The 20,078-nt window shown below is 40.3% G+C and overlaps 1 protein-coding gene across 1 annotated transcript in view; it reads left to right on the forward strand.

Moving 5' to 3' along the window:
* Positions 1-942: 942 nt before the first annotated feature.
* The window catches only part of POLA1 (DNA polymerase alpha 1, catalytic subunit), a gene marked incomplete at both ends in the record, with an annotated part of 192,185 nt that continues 173,049 nt past the window's right edge, over positions 943-20,078 (forward strand). The window contains 11 exons of the mRNA XM_079545479.1: positions 943-1,065; positions 2,167-2,263; positions 2,752-2,832; positions 3,558-3,673; positions 3,918-3,980; positions 5,416-5,514; positions 7,493-7,691; positions 7,931-8,099; positions 9,918-10,096; positions 13,496-13,608; positions 14,050-14,166. Of these exons, the coding sequence (XP_079401605.1) occupies positions 943-1,065; positions 2,167-2,263; positions 2,752-2,832; positions 3,558-3,673; positions 3,918-3,980; positions 5,416-5,514; positions 7,493-7,691; positions 7,931-8,099; positions 9,918-10,096; positions 13,496-13,608; positions 14,050-14,166 (1,356 nt within the window). The remainder of the gene's footprint in view (positions 1,066-2,166; positions 2,264-2,751; positions 2,833-3,557; positions 3,674-3,917; positions 3,981-5,415; positions 5,515-7,492; positions 7,692-7,930; positions 8,100-9,917; positions 10,097-13,495; positions 13,609-14,049; positions 14,167-20,078) is intronic.

Below are 20,078 nucleotides of genomic sequence, written 5' to 3' on the forward strand. Positions count from 1 at the left end.
GCCTCAGTGCAGCTGCGCTCCTAAGCGCTGTGGATTCACATAAGGAATATTGCTGCTTTGCAGCAGTATGGGCCCCTTCGCCGCCTGTCTGTTCCCTAGTTGTCATGGAGACGTGCAAAATATAAGGAACTGGAAGTGCCCGGGGAAATGGGGCGGGGGTCCTTTTCAGATGGAAGCTGATGAGATTTGAGGGGTGCTTTGGAAACGAGGCAGTTTCTGTGTTATTTCTCCCCATCCTGCTGAACATCGGCTGGGATGGAACCTGCTTGCTCTGTGTGTGTGCGTGTGAGGCCGTGTGTTCCCTAATGCCAGAACTGCTTCTCAACAGCTGTCCGTGACGTTGTGCCTTTAGCCAAGCGCGGGACAGTCGGGGTCTTTATTTTGATTGAGACGTTGAGGCCCTGGAGCGTGTTTGGAGAAGGGCAATGAAGCTGTGAGGGGTCTGGAGCACAAGTCCTGTGGGTGCGTCTGAGGGAGCTGGAATTGTTCAGTCTGCAGAAGAGGAGTCTCAGAAGAGGCCTTATTGCTCTCTACAACAGCCTGAAGGAAGGTTGTGGTGAGGTGGGGGTTGGTCTCTTCTCCCAGGTAACAGTGATAGCATGAGAGGGAATGGCTGCAAGTTGGATATTGGGAAGAATTTCATCTCAGAAAGAGTGGTAATGCAGTGGCACAGGCTGCCCAGGGAGGTGGTGCAGTCACCATCCCTGGAGGTGTTCAAGGGATGGATGTGGCACTGGGGGCTTAGTGGGTGTGATGTGGTGGGCTGACAGTTGGACTTGATAGTTTTAGAGGTCTTCTCCAGCCTTAATGATTCTATGATTTTGCTTAGTAACTACCTGAGTACCTACAGCCAGCTCGTAATACGTCGCTGAATACTAAGTACCAGAGATAACAGCAGCTCATTACTAAAATTTCTTCTCTTGTTTTTAATTATTTTCAGCGATGCCTGAGTCTGGGAGTTTTGCAGCATCACGCTCTAGGCGTGAGAGGAAGTCAAGAAGAGGTCAGCAAGAAGCACTGGAACGTCTGAAAAAGGCCAAAGCTGGGGAAAAATTAAAATATGAGGTGAAAATTCCCTCTCTTTTGTCTTTAATAAAAAGTTAATGTGAGCTGAAATGCGTAACCACCCTTTGTGCATTTCCCAAAATTATGAGAAGCAAAATGCACCATTCAGCTTTAGCTTACTATTTCTAATGATGTGTATATTTTGGAATGTAACTGTCTTTCATATTGCTTTTATTGTTTTCAAAACCAAACTTTAATAATTGCAAATCAAATATGCAGCATCTTTGCTTATCTCACAGAGAGCAAAGAAGGAACAACCTTTAAATATAAATTAGTTAATGTTATGATAGGAATAGGTTTTATTTTATTTTTAAAAACTTCAAATGATCTTCTCTTCAAATTTCAAAGCTTTACATGACTAAAATCCATTAATATGGATTGTATATAATGTAATGTATTGTGGGTGTCCCTGTTCGTTGCAGAGGAGTTGGACCAGATGACCTTTACAGTCCCTTCCAAATCAAATTAATTCTGTTAGTCCATGAATGCTGATACTCTGTTTCCACAAAGAATACAAAATTTAAGTATTCAACTGATATAACTGAAACTTGGCAGTGTGACATCAAGACCATCCAATTAATTGTAGTGTTATCGGAAAGTGGCTTGCACATTGAGGTGGATAAGTCTGAAGAAGTCTGAAATGCATCGATCATTAAGATGCAAATTCACTCTTAGGCACAGACGAGCATCTTCAGCATTATTCTTCACAGCAAATCACCTTCCTTTTTACCGAGCTCATCTTGGTGCCTGAGAGTAAAGCAGAGCATCACAGCTTGTATTTGTTAGGATTCATTTATTATTTTATTTCTTTGGTGTGAAATGAGGAATGAAGTATATTAGGTTCAAATGAAATCTCCACTGGTTTTTCAGGAAATTTGGTATAATGTGATAATTGAAAAAATTGGTAACAGTTCTTTTGTCACTGCCAAAAAAAAAGAAAAAAAAGAAAAAAAAAAAGAAAAAAGAAAAATTGAATGAATACCTTTGCTTACAAAATGAAAACATTGCATCTGTCCTGGAGGACTTGCAGATCCCAAGAACTTTTGTGTTTTCGTTGATGGTCTGTATGAATAAGTAATCATCAATGTGCTTTAAATGTAGGTTGAGGAGTTCACTGGTGTTTATGATGAAATAGATGAAGAACAATACTCCAAGATAGTCAGAGAACGTCAGGATGATGACTGGATTGTTGATGATGGTAAGTTAAGGTTCATTTGGAGAATTATTTCGATTATAGTATTATAACCAGGTGGATTTCATAGTGCCTCTGTTTTGAGGTAAGTTGTAGATCAGTGCATTCTTAGAAACGTTTTAGTAGAATAACAAAAAAGAATGAACTTTAATATGGAAATGAGTCTTGCATTGTTCTCGTAGTACTGTATTAAGATAGTAGTGAATGTGTTCTTCCACCAATAATTGCTTTTGAAACTTTATTTCCAATTGTCAGCCATGTAACTTCAAAAAGAAGTACTGTCATTGGTAATTTCTAATTAAGTAATAATAATACATTTTGTCTAATAGAAGGTGCAGCTGAGAGTGCTATAGATTTTAATGTTTGCATTTATATCACTTGCTCTATATTAAAGGAAATAAAAGTTTATGTAACGCTTTGGATTATGAAGATATTTAGAAATATCACGAGAGAGAATTTGAACTGCAGATGTTTAACATTTTGGTTTTGTACAGATGGGATTGGTTATGTAGAAGATGGACGGGAAATCTTTGATGAAGATCTGGACGATGATGCTCTTGCTTCCAGTAAGAAAGGTAGGATGAACTAAACCAGTGTAGAAAGAAAGTTTTCAGCTGCTTCTCAGATGGGCAACTTCTTGCTGTCAGAATATGGTGAATATGGCCAAAGGCATGCAGTGTAGTTCCATGGCTGTAAACTTACATTTTTTTCAGTCTCTGTGATGCAGAAGGGAGGGGTCCACAACCTGGTGTCAAATCACTTCTAACTACTTTAGTGCTCAGTCTTCTATGGGATGTATATTCAAATCTACAGCAAACACATCTGGGGAATGTTTTTGGCTTCCAGAGCCAACGTGTGAGGGATGCGTGGTTTCTCTTACCACTACAGTTCTTCCGTGTGTTTGTGGATCTGGGATCAAATGGTTTTGCCATCTTTTATGATCGCAGTGGAGGCTGCTGTTGAGAATCCAGGCCTAGTGCCAAGCTCCTAGGTACTTCTTTCTTCTGTGCAGATTCCATACAAAGAATCTTGGTCCTTTTTCTGTACTATGGACTCGTATGCAAAGATCATCCCTGATGTGACTAGCAGAGAGAGGATTTTGATAGGATTTTGCATACTTTTTTGTGCATGGCAACCATTAGAAAACTGGCAGCAGACAAAGGAGCATTAGGCTTCATTTCAGGCAACAGTGTAAAGGTGGACGAAGTGATTACCTCATCTGTCTATTCTTGCCTCTAAGTGGACCCCTAAACGTTAAACTTTTTGATGTAGAAATAACTAATTTTATCTTTTTCTGTAGGAAAAAGTGGCAAAGCTTCTACAACTGATAAAAAGAATGTGAAAAAATCTGTGGTATCAAAGCCAAACACAATTAAATCTATGTTTATTGCCAGTGCTGGGAAGAAAAACACGGATGTAAGTTACTGCATGGTGAAGTTTAAAGTTTTTTTTTAACTTTATGTTGTTTTAGTGGGGGTGGGATAAAGTGAGGTTTTATTTCAGTTTCCTGTGTCGAGCTGCTAACAGGAGTTCTTGTGTGTAGTGCTTTTCTGAAGTTGTGCCTGTGTTTTATGGAAATCCTTTAGCTATTTGGTGCTAATCTCCCGATTGGGTTCAAATGAATAGCTAAAAACTGTTTGGTTAAACTGTTGTCTTGCAGAAAACTGTGGACCTGTCAAAGGATGATTTACTGGGGGATATTCTTCAAGATCTAAATGCTGAAGTGAGTATATAGGTAAAATCTCTGAGATACCGTCATCCATTTATTTTTCTTGCTGTGGAACTTGCAAAGAAAATAAAATTCTTCCCCAAATCAGGTCATCTAAGGTTGATACCTGCAACTACACATCTGCTTGATATATTTCGTGTATGTTTGCAGTCTGTCTGCATGTTTTCTGTACCACACAGAAGTCGCATGACTATTGAGTTAAGCCAAAGCTAGTATCTCCTGGTTAGGGACAGCTTATAGTGTGTGACCTAGAACCTGTGCTAATGCAGCTTTCTAGGTTTCAATCAGCTTGGAGTGAAACAGAACTTGTGTGCATCTGGACAGCGTGTGCTAACGTGTGTATCAGCATGCTCTGTCACTCTGTGGGCTATCCATTGGGTGTGTTTGAGTGCATCAGAGGAGATGAGGAAGGCTTGTTCTGGGACTCAGCAGTCTGAACTGCCTGCAACCTCCTTTGCGTGGTGAACCTGATGGTTACTTTCTCTGAACTGTGAGTGCAGGATAGCTGCTACAGCAGCCAAGGTTGGACTCTTTCTAATGAAGCCATTCCTGATCATCACTGAGTTTTCAGTGATGGATTTTAGATGGATTTCTTAGAGCTGAAGAATTGCTTACATGTAAGCATGTGAAATTGCTGTTGTGGAGAGATACTGAATTAAAATGTATTCTATCAGTGAAGAGCAAAGGGGGTTGGAACTTGGTGGTCCTTTCCAACCTGAGCCATTCTATGATTCCAGTATAAAGTTGTTCTCCTAGTTTTGTGGTCTTTGTGGTTGAGAGTTGCAATATCTTAGGCTGTCAAAACCCTCAAATCATTAATGAAATGCATTCTAATGCTGTCAAATTTTGCAATGCATTAAATAGAGGAAATAATGCTGATAATTACACTATAGGTTCTATTTAAGTAATAGCTAGCTATTGTTTTGTCTTTGATTATTTTCCAACGTTTTATATTGTTATTATCTGTTGGTAAAGATGAGTACAAAATAACTGTACTTACAAATACGTTAAAATTTGTTTTTCACTCTAGTTTGACAGTGCTTAGAAACCCTTTCTGCCTTCAAAGCACGTGTGCTCAGTACTACTGTTCTAGCAGAAATGAAGAACATCCCACCAGTTATTCTGATACTTGTACATTGAAGGCATGGTTGGCTTTTGAAATGCCCACTATTTGAAAGCTGTTTTAATTACTTACGACAATATTTCTCTCAAAATTTACCAAAAAAAATGTGTCTTTCTTCATGGGCTGATTGCTCAGATAATTTTTTCTTTTTACATAGCTGAGTTGTGTATCTGGAAGTTTCTTTGCTTGCTGAATGAGAAATATCAGTGGCCTTCTTTCTTACTGTTGGAATACGTTAAGAACCAAGGCAAAAGAAACCACTAAACAATCCCTCTCCATTGTGTCTGTGTCTCTTTCAATATTCAGAGCGTTCAGCTAAGTCCACCACCAGTTTTAGTGCTGAAAAGGAAAAGATCTGCTGGAATGCCACTGAATCCTTTCTCTGTACAATCTCAAGCTCCTAAGGTGAAGTAAAGGCTTTTTTAAAAAGTTCTCATTACTAACTATTAATCTGTGTTTTGGTTAATTTGAATGCTGTTGTCTTTTATTTCTGCTTCTAGAAATTAGTTTTTTCAGTAGCTTCCTAAGCCATGTTACTCTGTAACAGTACATTTTTCTTCTTTTTCCTTCCATGTTAATATATAGAAAGAGTAATGCTCTTTATATCCTTAGAGCCACAGTGTGTGTAGCTGTTACAGCTGACAGATGAAATTGTTTCTGTAAGGTGCATCGTGTGAAGGTGAGCTTCTGTCTCTTTTCCCTAAGAGTAGAAAAAACCTTGCAGCAAAGAGAAGGTGATGGGAAATAAAGGAAGCAGTAGAAAGTGCCAGTGTCGTGGAAAAGCATAAGAGACTCTTCTTCTGCACAGCTGGAAAACAAAACTTCTATGGGTAGAAGTTGAACTTAGTGGAGGATTGAGAATGAGAGGAGTAATAGGCTTCTGTGTGGATGGAAGGCTGCTGTTGTGGTAAGGGTTCTGCTAAATGGAAGGACTTTATAGCTGGAGATACAGTGGGATGCTTGCTAGGAGTCTAGAGAGCAGAGTAGAGTAGATAAATCTGATTTGCCATTAACATACAATGTGAATTAATATTATTAATTATTATTATTTTATTATTTTATAAATTTATATATTTATATATATAAATATATATAATAATATTATAATATATAATATATATAATTTATATATTTCTAATTTTATAAATTTATTTTATAATTTTATTATATTATTAATTATTATTATAAGATATATAATATCTATTAGTCTAAGATATATAATATCTTAATATTATACTGAAATCAATTCTTAAAAATAGTCACCACTGGCACTTCAGCAGTTGTGGTGGAGTGTGGGAATAACTTAGAAAGTGGGAGATACAGTAAGAAAGGAGATCTGTGTCTATGTAGTGCAAAAGAGAAGGCATGTCTGTAGGAAATGAGAGGCAGTTACTGTGATAGCTTCCTCCTAGGAGGAGGAGCTGGAAACTTGGATAGAGAAATAAATGAAGAGTACAGCCTTAGAAAATAAATGACCATGAAAGAACAAGACAGCAGTGGCTTTTGATGGCAGAAGGCAGGAGCGGAAGTAGGAATAAATTCATCTGGCTGAGTTAGCAGAAGAAATTGTTAGTAGGGGTGTATTAGATAATGTTTGCTTCTGTTCAAAGATGAGCTGAATTCTGGTGACCACAACTAAAGTGGCTGAACTGAGATGAAAACCCTAGAAATACTGGTGTGCAACTCTAAATTCTACATCTGTAAACAAGAGGTTTGGGCTCTTGTTGCAGTTTAAAGGCCAGCAGATACATAAACCTGTTGTTTGTCATAGTGAAGACCATCTAATAAACATCTATTAGAGGAGGTTCTGTAGCTGCTTTGTAGTCACACCCTGTCTGAAATATAAGCTCTGTGCGTACCATCTTGGAGTTCAGGCTTGCAGACAATGTTGGAATGCAGTATGTTTGTCTCCCTCGCTCTTTCTGACATGGGGCATTGCTGTCTGGTCCCATGGAGTCCTTTAGAAAGCTTGAACTCATTGCTGATCCAAGCAGATGGAGACTAATGCATTGGCCTTCCCTAGTTGTTCCAGGCCCTGTCTCTGCCTGACGTATATTGTCACATACTCAGTTGGCACAGATAGAAGTATTAATTTAGGAATGGGGTCATACTATGTGAGAAAACAGTGAAAATAACTAAATGTCAACTATGGCCTATTGTAAACTGTTTTTTTTTTAAACTAAAGAAGGCACACTTTAATTCTCTAGCATCACTTCTGTTGTAAAAGCTTAATCTTGAGGAGTTTTAGCTGTCATGCTGCAGAATTTGTGGAGCTTTCCCTGTAGCCCTGGTTACTACTTCTGCAAATAGCAAGCACTGGATATTTTTTTTTTCCACACTTTTAAAAGAAAATTTTTTAACTCATGTCTAAAATGTCTTTCAGGTAATCACCCCTGTATCAAAGAAAGCTCCTGTTCAACTCAGGAAAGAAGCTCTTCCTCCAGCTTCATTTCATCCTAAACATCCAAATTACACAGCAAAGTCTGTCACAGCCTCTGAAGAGAATGAGGATATCAAGTTTGTGCAAAAAGCTACAGAAAATGGGAGAATAGTAAAGACAAAAGAAGAAAAAGCTATTGAAGGTATTGAAAAAAAATCAAAACCAAACTCTGGAAACTCATTAAATACATCGTATTAGTGTTAAAACTCCTCATAGTTTGCTCTAGTTAAATGTTTAGATAGCTTAACTGTGATGTTGAGTTTGTAGATTAGTACTGTGTGTTAGCATTCAAGTATATGGTTTGCAATCTGCATGCACAGGTATAGTCTGCCCTGTCATTTTAATGATTGAAACCTTTAGTTCTATGTGCAACACTTGCAGATGATGATCAGGGAATGATGGATTTTAATGATGAGGACTTTGATGAACCTATGGAAGCAGAGCTGATGGGAACTGTACCTGAGACAGCTGAAACCTCAAAAAGAGACAAAGAAGTTGAAAAGAAAGAGAGAGAGCAGCTGGAATCTGTGAAGAAAGAGACATCTGTCTTGTAAGAATCTCTCTTTTTATTCTTTTTAACTCCTAGCAAGTAGCCTTTTCAGTATCTACAAGCCTTAGATTTGTCTTTGTATTTGCCTTTGCCTGTAGTTTGTTTGTGATACAGACAGAATAGCGACGATCCAATGTGAGTTTTTGTTTATATCATGACCTTGAAAACGATCATATTGAACGTGCTGATGGCTGCTTATTTCATTAAGAAATACTGAATTCTTTTGGGATTTGGCACGTAACAACGTAACAATGTATTTCAGTATGGTGGGGTGACTTCATTTGGGTATGAACACACTTTGATCCCAACGAGCAAAAATGAGGAATTGCTGAAGATTCTTACGCTAAGCAACCCAGGGAATTTTCTAAGATCAGTTGTTGTTGAAAGTATTGTAGCTAGAAGTAATTAATCACGTTCATCAGCTGCATCTTGGAAATCATAGAATCATAGAATCACCAAGGTTGGAAAAGACCTAAGAGATCATCCAGTCCAACCGTTCACCTATTCCCAATAGCTCCCACTAAACCATGTCCCTCAGCACAACATCCAGTCTTTCCTTGAACACTCCCAGGCTCGGTGACTCCACCACCTCCCTGGGCAGTCCATTCCAGTGCCTGACCACCCCTTCTGAAAAGTAATACTTCCTCATGTCCAGCCTGAATCTCCCCTGCCGTAGCTTGAAGCCATTCCCTCTGGTCCTATCACTAATGACACGAGAGAAGAGGCCGACCCCCAGCTCACTACAACCTCCCTTCAGGAAGTTATAGAGAGCAATGAGGTCTCCCCTGAGCCTCCTCTTCTCCAGGCTGAACATTCCCAGCTCCTTCAGCCTCTCCTCATATGGCCTGTGTTCCAGACCCCTCACCAGCTTTGTTGCCCTCCTCTGAACACGTTCCAGGGCCTCAATGTCTTTCTTGCAGTGAGGGGCCCAAAACTGGACACAGTACTTGAGGTGCGGCCTCACTAGTGCTGAATATAGGGGAACAATCACCTCTCTGCTCCTGCTTGCAACACTGTTTTTGATGCAAGCCAGGCTGCCGTTGGCCTTCTTGGCCACCTGGGCACACTGTCGGCTCATGTTCAGCCGAGCATCAATCAATACCCCCAGGTCCGTTTCCTCTACGCAGTCCTCCAGCCACACCGCCCCAAGCCTGTAGCGTCGCCTGGGGTTGTTGTAGCCGAAGTGCAGGACCCAGCATTTGGCCTTGTTGAACCTCATCCCATTGGCTTCAGCCCAGCTCTCCAGCCTGTCCAGATCCCTCTGTAGGGCCTCGCTACCCCCAGGCAGATCCACGCTTCCAGCCAATTTGGTGTCATCTGCGAATTTACTGAGGGTGCACTCGATGCCCTCAAATATATAAATAGAAGTGTTTTTACTGTTTTTTCTTGATTGTTTGGGGAAAAATCTTGACTCTTGTATTCCCATAACTTTAAATTATAAAATTCTTGTAGGCTGAAACATTGAATGACTCAAAGGTAGTTTTGCTGAAGTAATTTGTTGTTCCCACAAGCAACTTTTACAGTTGTATAGATTTAGTTATGTGAAGGCTTGAGTGGCCAAAGCTGGAGCTGGAGCAGGCGTGTGGCTTCTAAAGCTTATGTGTTGTGTAATGAGAGCCATGCTTATGTGTGGATTTCTCTCTTCCTCCATCCTTCTCTTCAGAAGTAGTCTGAAGAAATGTAACTTCTTGGCATGTTTCTTGGTAGTGAGAAAAGTAACAAAAGGTGTGAGTAGGAGTGTTGGTAGGAGTGAAAAAAGGAGAAACAATGGAAAAGATGATTTTATTTCTTGTTGTATTTCTTCTGCAAAACCTGCAGAAGTTATTCTCTCCCAGATATCTCATGTTGGGACAAAGTAGATGAGGATGAAGCTGATCTGGTGGCGACAGATGTTCAGCTGGACCCCAATCTCCTTCCACTTGTGCATGGGGAAAATGATGATCAAGTCTTAAGATTTTATTGGCTGGATGCTTATGAAGATCAGTACAGTCAGCCAGGTAACTATTCACCTAAAGGCAGAAAATGCCATTCTCATTCTTTTTTGTGCAACTGGAATTTTGTACTGCTTAAGTTGTGTCTAGGTACCCTTTATATCTGTAGCTTGTGCAGTAATCTCTTTTGTTCCTCTGCCACCTCCTCTTTAGTGCAGAGCAGTATGACTTGACAAAGGAAGGTGATGCAAAGGCTCTTGATGTTGGCGGCCTATCGATATTCTTAACATTTATGCATGCTCTAGGAATAAGCTGGAACTGTTCACTTCTTACTTAGTGGTGCAACAGTTGAGCATTCACATTCTCTGGAAATGCTTTTTAAGATTCTGGCAGCCTGGTCTCGTGGTTGACGACCTTGCCCATGGCAGAGGGGTTGAAACCAAGAGACCTTTGAGGTCCTTTTCAACCCAAGCCATTCTATGATTCTGGTGGATTATTGGGAGTCCTGTAATAGTTGTATGATTTTATGCAAGAAGATTTGTTAAGAAAGGGTGGAAGGTGGCCTGAAAGATACAAATGCTATCTAGATCTTCTTGTTCAAACTGTGTAATTCTTGAATATTATCTCTATATTAGAATCCTAATGATTTTTGTGCATCTGAAGTGTGAATCCTGGCTCTCAAACCTTCAAAACTTCAGCTCTCTGACCATCAGCCTTGACAAAAGAAGTTGTGTTCACATCCGTTCTCAGCACTTTCTGTCTGTCCTTCTCTTTAAAGATTAACACTCTATTTCTCTAATATGTGCTTAGAGCAGATTTACCAGAGGGTTCTTCCATATCCTGAAGGTTTTTTGGGGTCGATGCTGCAAGCTGAGTCAATCTATGTTTCTCTGTTGCACCTTTTGCTGTAAGTGGGGGTGCCAGACTTAAATGTGAGACTGTACTGCATTGAACAGCTTAGTGATGGGAGTGGTAATAATCATAGATATCTTGATGAAATCAATGGCTCTAATGTAAAATTACTCCTTTTAAAGGCCTCGCTATTGTTCTTTTCCTTTTTTTGTCTTCTAAGTCAGTAGTTGCTGAATGGAACATAATTATGAAAGGATTTCTGTTCCTCGCTTGCAAGGAGTGTTCTTTTCTCATTATGACTTTTTCATGATTGAATAATAAAGACTGCACCTGTTTTCAATTAGTAGCATAAAAGGGAAAATTTTGGTACTGCTTGTTGTTTAACACGCTCATGGTCTTTGTGCCTCATTTGCTGTGATCTCAAATGCGTGGCCTGAAGGGTAAATACTACAGTGTAATCATAAGACTCTTTCAAACTTAATCATTTTTGGAGGCTTACTTTTCATAACTGTCTTCGCTATCTCAGGGAGAGAACTTGAGAATTGTAATCCTATTAACAGTTTAGAGTAATAGTAATAATAAAAAAAACCCCACCTTTCTTAACCTTGAGCAAGACAGTTTCCCTGTCTCTTGACTTGCTTGCATTTTGATTCATTGACAACTAATCTTCCTTTTCACAGATTTTGTGTTTTACATTTTTACTTCTTTTTTTCCTTTGTTTCTTCTTTCCACAAGCAAGCTTGCAGGGGATAGATCCCTGTATGTCTTCTCTTGTTTCTGTGTTTTACAGATGAAATATCTCTGAGAACTCTTTTGAAGTTGGCCCTTCTTTCAGAGATAGTATTGTGTTTGAGGCCAGTTGACCTCCAAAGATTCCTTCTGTTGTAAATTACTTTGTTTCTGTGAAATATGGGGACTGAGGCCACGATTTTGTCCATGCTAGAGTTGATGACAGTTTCTCTGCAATACAGGTGGCTCTTTATCCTGACCTTGGCAGGCCTGTGTATCCTTATTTCTACTTCTCATCTGCTTACATGTATGCCTCTTGCAGGTTAACTTCCACTGCTCTTAATATCATGTGCTGTTCAAACAGCCGTCTGCTATGATACAAACCCACCCAAATCTGTCTGTCTTTCAAAAGAGAAATGATTGCCAAGGACAAGAACTCCATCTTCCCTGTCACTTAGATCTGTAATTTCAGCCCTTTCTAGATCCCTTTATTCTAACTGTCCAAATCTTGAAGATTGTATCTGTATTAAAATCTCTTCAGACACTTTGTGCAGCTGAAGCATGCGTCCTCGCTCTCATCTTCAAAACTGCAACATTCTCTTCTCTGTCCTTGACAAAAGCAGTCTTGTTCACATCTACTCCAAGCACTCAAGAAATGATTTTTTCTTTGGCTGTCACTCTAATTCTGTCATCCAGCTTAGTGCATCTACACTGATTTATCTGCTGTCTAATGGAGTAAGGAAGGAATCTTTACATCTGATAGATTGCATGGCAAAGATAATTTGCAGTGCTTAACAACGGACTTATTTTGTGCATTGTCAGACCAAAGTAGGTTACAAAATTTTAAAATCTTTCTTCTTTGAATCGTTGTTTCTGAGATGGTCACAGCTCTCATATTTCTGATTTCATTAATAGTAGAGGAACTGTGTCATGTGTAATCAAATTCCCAATTATTTATGGACTTTGGAGGTGAAATCAGGTTTTCAGGTGAAATCAGGTTTTCTAAGTGCTCCTGGAAGTTTGTTTTACACGTAATTCAGAACTGTACTTGAAATTCAGCTACACCTGTTCTGTCGTTTCAAAGGTTAGCATCATGGATTAGCTGTTTGTGGCATTTCTTGCTAGTTCCAGATTCTTAATGGCTCAGGATGTCCAGTAATGATGTGGTTCACTGTGAAGAGTCAGTTACTCTAGTTCAGCTGCATGTAAGCTTTTTGAAATGTCTGCTGACGATATAACTGCATCATAGCATATTTCTTACAATATAATACATCTTTCAATGTCCTCATCTACTTAAAAAGGAAAGAAAAAGCCAATTGAAATCATGCAATCAATTAACTTTTAGTTGTTGTCTTCTGAATGTGTTTCTCCAGATTTTATTAATCTTAATCTCATATAGTCTTAATCTCACAGTGCTGAAGGAAAATGGGATTAATTGTACAAGTCTAGCTCAAGAATGAGCAATTGCAGATAACACAGGTATTTCAGAAGTGATTGACAGCACAGGCATTCTGATTATCTGCAGCTCTCAGTGACTTCTCCCTCCCTTTCTTTCCTCACAACTTGTGAAACTACTGTAGGTACAAGTGGAATATCAGATTGGAATTCTGAGGCTGGTTGGGTGATGCCATTTTGAATTTCACATATCAGAATCCTTTACTATTGTGATGGAGGTCGTGGTGTGAAGAACTATGCAGATAATTTACACAGCCGGTGTTTAAAACGATTTAGAATATACTGCTTACATAGAAAAGGTTCGATGTTCAAGGACCGAAGCGAGGAAATGGTTGCATTTCTGTGCGTGTAGAAATAATACATGCTTAGTGGCTTTAAGCAAGATTAAGAGTTGCCTATTGAACGCCTTGCTCTGCTGTGCTTCCTTAGGTGTGGTATTTTTGTTTGGCAAAGTTTGGATCGAATCAGCAAACACCTACGTCAGCTGTTGTGTGACGGTGAAAAACATTGAGAGAACTGTTTATCTACTGCCACGTGAAACAGTAAGTGTATCTTTTAAGCATGTCAAACATAAGTGCCTTTCATTCTGATCGTGGCAGGTTGTGAGTTCTAGTAGTGTGTTTATATGAACTGCTGAAGCCAGTATTGACTGATGCAGATGTTGGTAAAGCGATGTGCAGCACACACGTGGTATATGTTGTGTGAAATGCAGTTGTAGTGTTGCTGCTGTCCCCTGACTGTAGCTAACAAGTGCAGACAAATTGTTATGTTTAGTTCTGCTCACGGAGTAAAAACGCCTCGAAGTATTACAAGAAAGAGTGGAACTTTCTTAACACTCTCTTTCAAATAGTATTTTTTTTTAATTCAGGTTTTCCTGGCTGATTGTGTCACAGTGTTTACTTAGAGGAGATAAATTGTTTGTAATATCAAAACAAAATCCAACTTCTTTGTCCTGGCTGATTTGTAAAACTTCTCTTTTTAAGGAGATGGATCTATCCAGTGGGAAAGAGACAGAGACTCCGGTAACCATAATGAATGTTTTCAAGGAATTTAATGACTGCATTTCACCAAAGTATAAGATTATGAAGTTCAAATCCAAGGTTTGTATGCAAGTATTTTATTTGCTCATTTTCTACTGTTCTGGTTTGAAAGGTGGGAAGTCTGTTGAAGTCCAGTGGGGGAGGTTATTTTGAAATGCAGTTATCAGATCATGTTAGAATTTAAAGTGAAAGATGGTTTTGTTCAGCAGAGAGATGAGTGTGCTGGGATTAGACTGTCTTTGCATTTGTCTGGTTATCATATTGAAGCTTTTTCTTTGCGTGTTTCATCCTTTACCCTGGCATGTTTGCCCTCTTGAGTGTGCTTGGAACATGGATTGTTGTAATGAATTACACAGGAGATAACATGTTCTAAAGGCTCATTCAGTCTTGAAACTTCAGCTGTTATGGCCTTGCTGCTATGTGCAATAACTTTGCAGCTTTATTGTCGCTGTGCTGTTTACTCAACAAATTCTTAAATGACTACTGAAAAATAAAATGTTACTGTTTTAGGAAACCTACACATACAGTAATATGAAACTTGTCATAGCCACAGGGAAAGAGCAGATGATGCTGCTAAGTGTTGCAGATTTGGATGACAGTAGTACGAGGAAGCTTTCTCATTTAACTGTGCAGAGCATCCATCTTTTGATGATGGCAGGGGGAGAGGGTGGGGGTAGGGAGTTTGTGTGGGGGCAAGGTGGCTAACGTGCAAGTTGAAGGAAAAGATGTGTTCACAACGTGGTGCTCAGAAACTTTTCTGTTTCTTGAAGTAACACTGGTGAAGTAAAGCTGGCTTTCCTTGTTATTACTGGTGGCATGGAATTAGTTGTAACTTTTCTGAGGAGTCCTTGTGACTTGAAATTCATTCTGGGATGGGTGATCAGTAATTGGGATGGTGAGTAAAAATATAGGAAGAATGGAATTTTAACAGTAAAAAAAATGATGGAAAATAAAAGCTAGTTCATGGGGTAATTCGTGTTAGGAGAGGCTTTAGGAGGTGAGTACTTGGGAAATACAGGCTGATGAAATGAAAACATCAGCAATGCTTCAAGTTTGTAATAGCTCATTGTTCAAAGACCCTTCCAGGAATGAAAAAGGAAATTCAGGGCTGATCAATTCTTGATTAAAATAGAAGTTGCAAATAGTTGTATTTCAGAAAAGGAAAGAGGGGAAAAGACCTTTGTAAGCAGATACAGATCTGCTAAAAGAATCTTGATTAAAAAAAAACATCCATTCCATTATAATCCAGAAAAATAGTACGGACAAGGTAACAGAGTAAGATAATTTCTAAAACCCATCTCTGAAAGTTAAACTAAGTAAGCCATTGCAGAAAGTTTGTAAGCTGCTCTTTCTGATATTTGTTCAAAGCTTGTCAGTTTTTTACTTTTTTTTATATAGGGCTTGTAGGAACGACTGAACTGTATTTTCAGGACATGTGACTGCAATGCATCTGGGGTCCTTGGTGTTCCTTAGCAGGAACAGGGAAGCAGCAGCACTGTGACATAAGATATTACCTAGAATATTACAGCGCTTGATCATCCTGATGAGGAACAATGAACTTAAGGGACAGTAGATACAGAAGATGGCAATTAGGAGGGTTGAGACAAAAGGAAAGTCAGTTGTACCAGAGATTACTACGAAAGAGTTTTATTGTTATTTTCAGTCCAGTAAATTGAAGAATAATGGTAAGAGCTACTTGCTCTCTAAAAACATCAAAAGGGGATAAGCAGTAAGAGAGCTGCTTAGAAGGACGGTTTTAGCAAAAGAATATACTTATAAAATGTAATTTGTGAATAAATGAGACTGGATTGAGTTGAGGGTTCACAGAAGCTCTGAAATAACCTGACAGCAGTGTTTCTACTGTTTGAAATTATCAAGCTTTCCAGACAACTGATTTTAACTAACTGAATATGGTGTAATGCACTCTAGCTTTATTTTGTTGGCATATTTTTTTCCGAGTTTGATAGTTATTAAATCCTTCCAGGAGGAAGTGAGGACCAGAGCAGGCAGGTGGTAATGTGGGGGGAAGGTGTTAGAAGGTGTCAGAAAAGGTACGTTAGAAAAGGTGTTAGAAAAGGTTAGAAGGGGGGGGGGGAAGGACTGCTGCTGGTGAGGCTTTTGAGGGGAGAATATGGTAAACTCTGCTCTTCCAGTTTAATACAAAATTTCTGTGACCAGTGACAGGGTTACGCAAAGTAAACCAGGACAGACTGCATGTCTGCAGCAGGGGGTGCTGTTGCTGCCTGTAAGGTAATGGTGGAACTACTGGGGTACTGTGTGACTTCTTGCACAGCAGTATGAAGCTAGGAGAAACTCATTCTTTCATCTTTAGCTGGGAACTAGAAGAGCTGTTGGCATACCTCTGATGCACCCAAAGTTGTTTTGTTCAGAGTATCCCGTTTTCTGATGATGCAGAGAGATCTAGTATTTATACACTGAAGCAAGTTGTTCTTTGCATGCACGTGTGTGCCTGTCTTGGCCTTGCCAGCCCCAAACTTTGTCCCTCTGAACAGATACACTTAAGCCATATCACTTCCTCCTGCACCTGCTGCTAATTGCAGCTTCAGTGGGTTGCACTGCTGCCAAGTTAGCAAGTCTTCACAAATCAATTTGAAAGCAGCCTTATACTCCACTTAGAAACTTAGCAGCTAATCACTGCTGCTCATTTCTGCTCTCTGAAGGGCCACTTCAAGGGCAGATTACTCTGCAGCAAAGCATTCATTCACTGCAGTTATGACCAGGGGCTTGTGTAATTGAGCTGAGCTCTGTGGAATAACGCAGATGAATCACTGCCGCATACTATTTTTACCCTGTGTTCAGCTTGCATTTGTAACAAGAACTTGTTTGAAGCCTGAGAGTTTAAAAAAAAAAAAAAAAAAAAAAAAGGTAAGTGCTAACAGCAATGTGTGGCCATCTGCTGCTTTATGACTGTAACGTGCTGCTCATGTGAGGTGCTGCTTTGGCTAAATAATTCAGATTACATTTGAAGGCTGATTTCTTACACTGTTCTGACCTCATAGTGATGCTTGTACACTGAGCTACAGTGCTTCTTTCTGCTTCTGAGTAGCAGTTGATGCCGTACTTGCTTCTGGATTTGCCTTCTTCCAATAGAAGGACCTCTCTTCTTTACCCAGGTTTTGTGGCCTTAAATCCCAGCAGTTTTGCAGTGATGTGAGAAGTAGCAGACTTAACTGTAGTGCTCTGAGGGAGCTATTGCTGATGCTATTATTTTGAGGAATAAAAGAAGAACAAAAACATAACACAAAAGCAAATAACTTAATGCACTTAACTGTGCATGCATTTAATTATTTAATTAAGGTTTATTCCCATTTCTGGTAGCCTATTTTTCCCTGTTATACTTACAGTAGTGCTATATTATGCTGACTCTCTCCAGAGAAAATATGACCTTTAGTTAAAAGGGGCTCCAGGAATTCTTGTGTGAGTAGAAGCATCCCAGCATAGTTATGGCGTAATGCATTTCTGCAGTGTGGATGTGTAACTGGTGCAGATGGTTTGTGAAGTATTGCAAAGTGTAGCACAGTAGAGCATAACATTTCAGCAGGTCCAATAGCACTGCTGAACAAGATATTGTAATTATTTGGAAAGTGGAGGTAATTGTTCTTGAAAAACAGAAAATCATTACTGTTCTTGCAGAAAGCAGAAGCGATACTTTCAGTGAAGTTGTACTGATCTGAGACTGCTTTAACTATCTCTGTGTTACATATAGACAAACTTGACTACTTTCTAGTAAAGCCTAAGTCATTCAAATGGAAAAATGAAATACAATAGAAAGCCTGTAATAAAGTAAACAGCTGACAGACTGTTGGGAAATCAGCTCTCTTGGGATTCCTCTCTGAAATGCCTGTGTGCTAAGGCATGGGGTATGGAAGGAGGAACTGTGTTGCAGTGATAGGGGTATTGGTTGTGATCATGGATACATAGTGGGGAGGATGTGGTTAAGCAGGAATGGCAAAGAGGGAGTGCCTTTTGTATGAGAGAGCAGTGGGCCTGCATGGAGCTTTGCCTGAGGGAGGACAAAGAGCAACTTTTGGGTCAGCACTATAGGGCGGATTCATGGGGTAAAGCCATGGGAGGTGTCTGCTGCAGAGGCCTTCTACAAATGACTGGAAGAAACCTCACTTCTGCCAGCCCTGTTTGCTTATGGAGAGCTTTAACAATCCCAATATCTTCTGGAAGAACAATGCAGCAGAGCATAAGCAATACAGGAGGTTTCTGGAATGCAGTGATGACAACTTTTGGGCACAACTGATTGGAGATTTGATGAGGGGAGAAACTGCTGGACGTGGTTCCTATAAACAAGGAGGAACTGGTTAAGAATATGAAATCTGGGACAGCTTTGACTGCAATGGAGACGGTATGTTGGAGGTCAGTAACATGAAAGGAGGGAGGGAAGCAGAAATCAGAATTATAACCCTGGTCTTCTGGAGATCAGACTTTGGCCTACTTGGGGATCTGTTAGGACAAATCCTGTGGATGATGTCCCTGGAGAGAATAAGACTTCAGGAGAGTTTATTTTTTAAGGATCACCTTTTCTGTGCTCAAGAGGGATTCATCCTGACCATCAGAAAATCCAGCAAAGCTGGTAGGAGCCCTGCATGGATGAACCAGGAACTTCTGAATAGATTCAAACAGAAAAAGAAAGCATGGGTCAAGTGACCCATGGGTCACTTGAAGTGGCCATTGAAGCATATATAGATAGAAGTAGGAAGGCCAGAGCCCACCTGAAGATGAATATGGCAAGATGGCAAGAGAGGCAAAGGGCAGCAAAAATGACTTCTAAAGGTATTGGAGAACTATGGAAAAGGTGGGCCTGCTGGTGAAAGGGGTCAGGATACTCAGTCCCTTTTTCACCTTGGTCTTTGTTAATAAGTGCAGCCTTCAGCAGTCCCTGGTACCAGGAGGCCAGAACGAGAGTCGTAGAAAGGAAGACTGCAGCAGAGGAGGGTCAGGTTAGGAATGCTAAACTGCACAGATAGAAGTCCACGGCACATGATTGGTGGCACCCATGAATGAGGAAAGAGCTGGCTTGTTCCACTGTGAGGCAACTCTTTGATCATCTGTGAAAGATAATGATGATCAGGGGAGGTTCCTGAGGACTGGAAGAACAGAAATGTCGTTGGTGTCCTCAAGATGAGCAAAAAGATGGCCTCAGAGGTCACCTCCAATCTCAACCGTTCTGTGAAGGACGTTCTGGGGAATGGTCAGTCTCACCTCAGACCCTGGGAGAAGGTGCTGAAGGAAACAACTGTGAAAGCTGTTGCCAGGCACACAAAGCACACAGAAAGGTGCCTGTCAGTGCTCAGTGTGGGTTTACAAAGGGGAAGTTAACCAAGCTGGCAGCCATGTGTAAGGAGATGAGACTGGCTTGGTGGTCAAGTAGAGAATGGTGGCTGAAATGCCGTGCTGAAAAGGTTGTGATCCGCTGCATGAAGTGCATCTGGAGGCCAGTCACTGGTGGTGTAGTGTAGGGATGGGTACCATATTGTGCAGTAGCTGGGTTAACGATATAGATGATGGTGCAGAGCATAGCCTCAGCATCTCTGTAGAGAGTGGGCCAGAGAGATAATCATGAGGGCAGGGACATTTGTCATGAGAAACAGAGCTGGCGCTACTCAGCCTGGAGAAGAGGTGGCTTGGGGAAGGGGCAAGGGGTGGGGGGGGCACTGTGTATAAATATCTTTGGAAGCAGGGGAAGTAGACAGCGATACACTTCTAATTGGCACCCATTGAGAGGACGAGAGTAGCAGGTATAATGTGAGACCCTTAATTTCTTCAGAGCATAAGAAAATGCCTTTTGTTACTGTAATGGATGTCAAGAAATGACGCACATTGCTCAGAGAGGCTGACAAGTCTCCATCCTTGGAGACGATCTAAACCCAACTGAACACAACCTGCGAAGTCAGTGCTAGCTGACCCATCTCTGGGCAGGGAATTGGGCTGAGTTACCTTTT

This window comes from Tetrao urogallus (assembly GCF_951394365.1).
Source record: "Tetrao urogallus genome assembly, chromosome: 1".
Classification (NCBI taxonomy): domain Eukaryota; kingdom Metazoa; phylum Chordata; class Aves; order Galliformes; family Phasianidae; genus Tetrao; species Tetrao urogallus.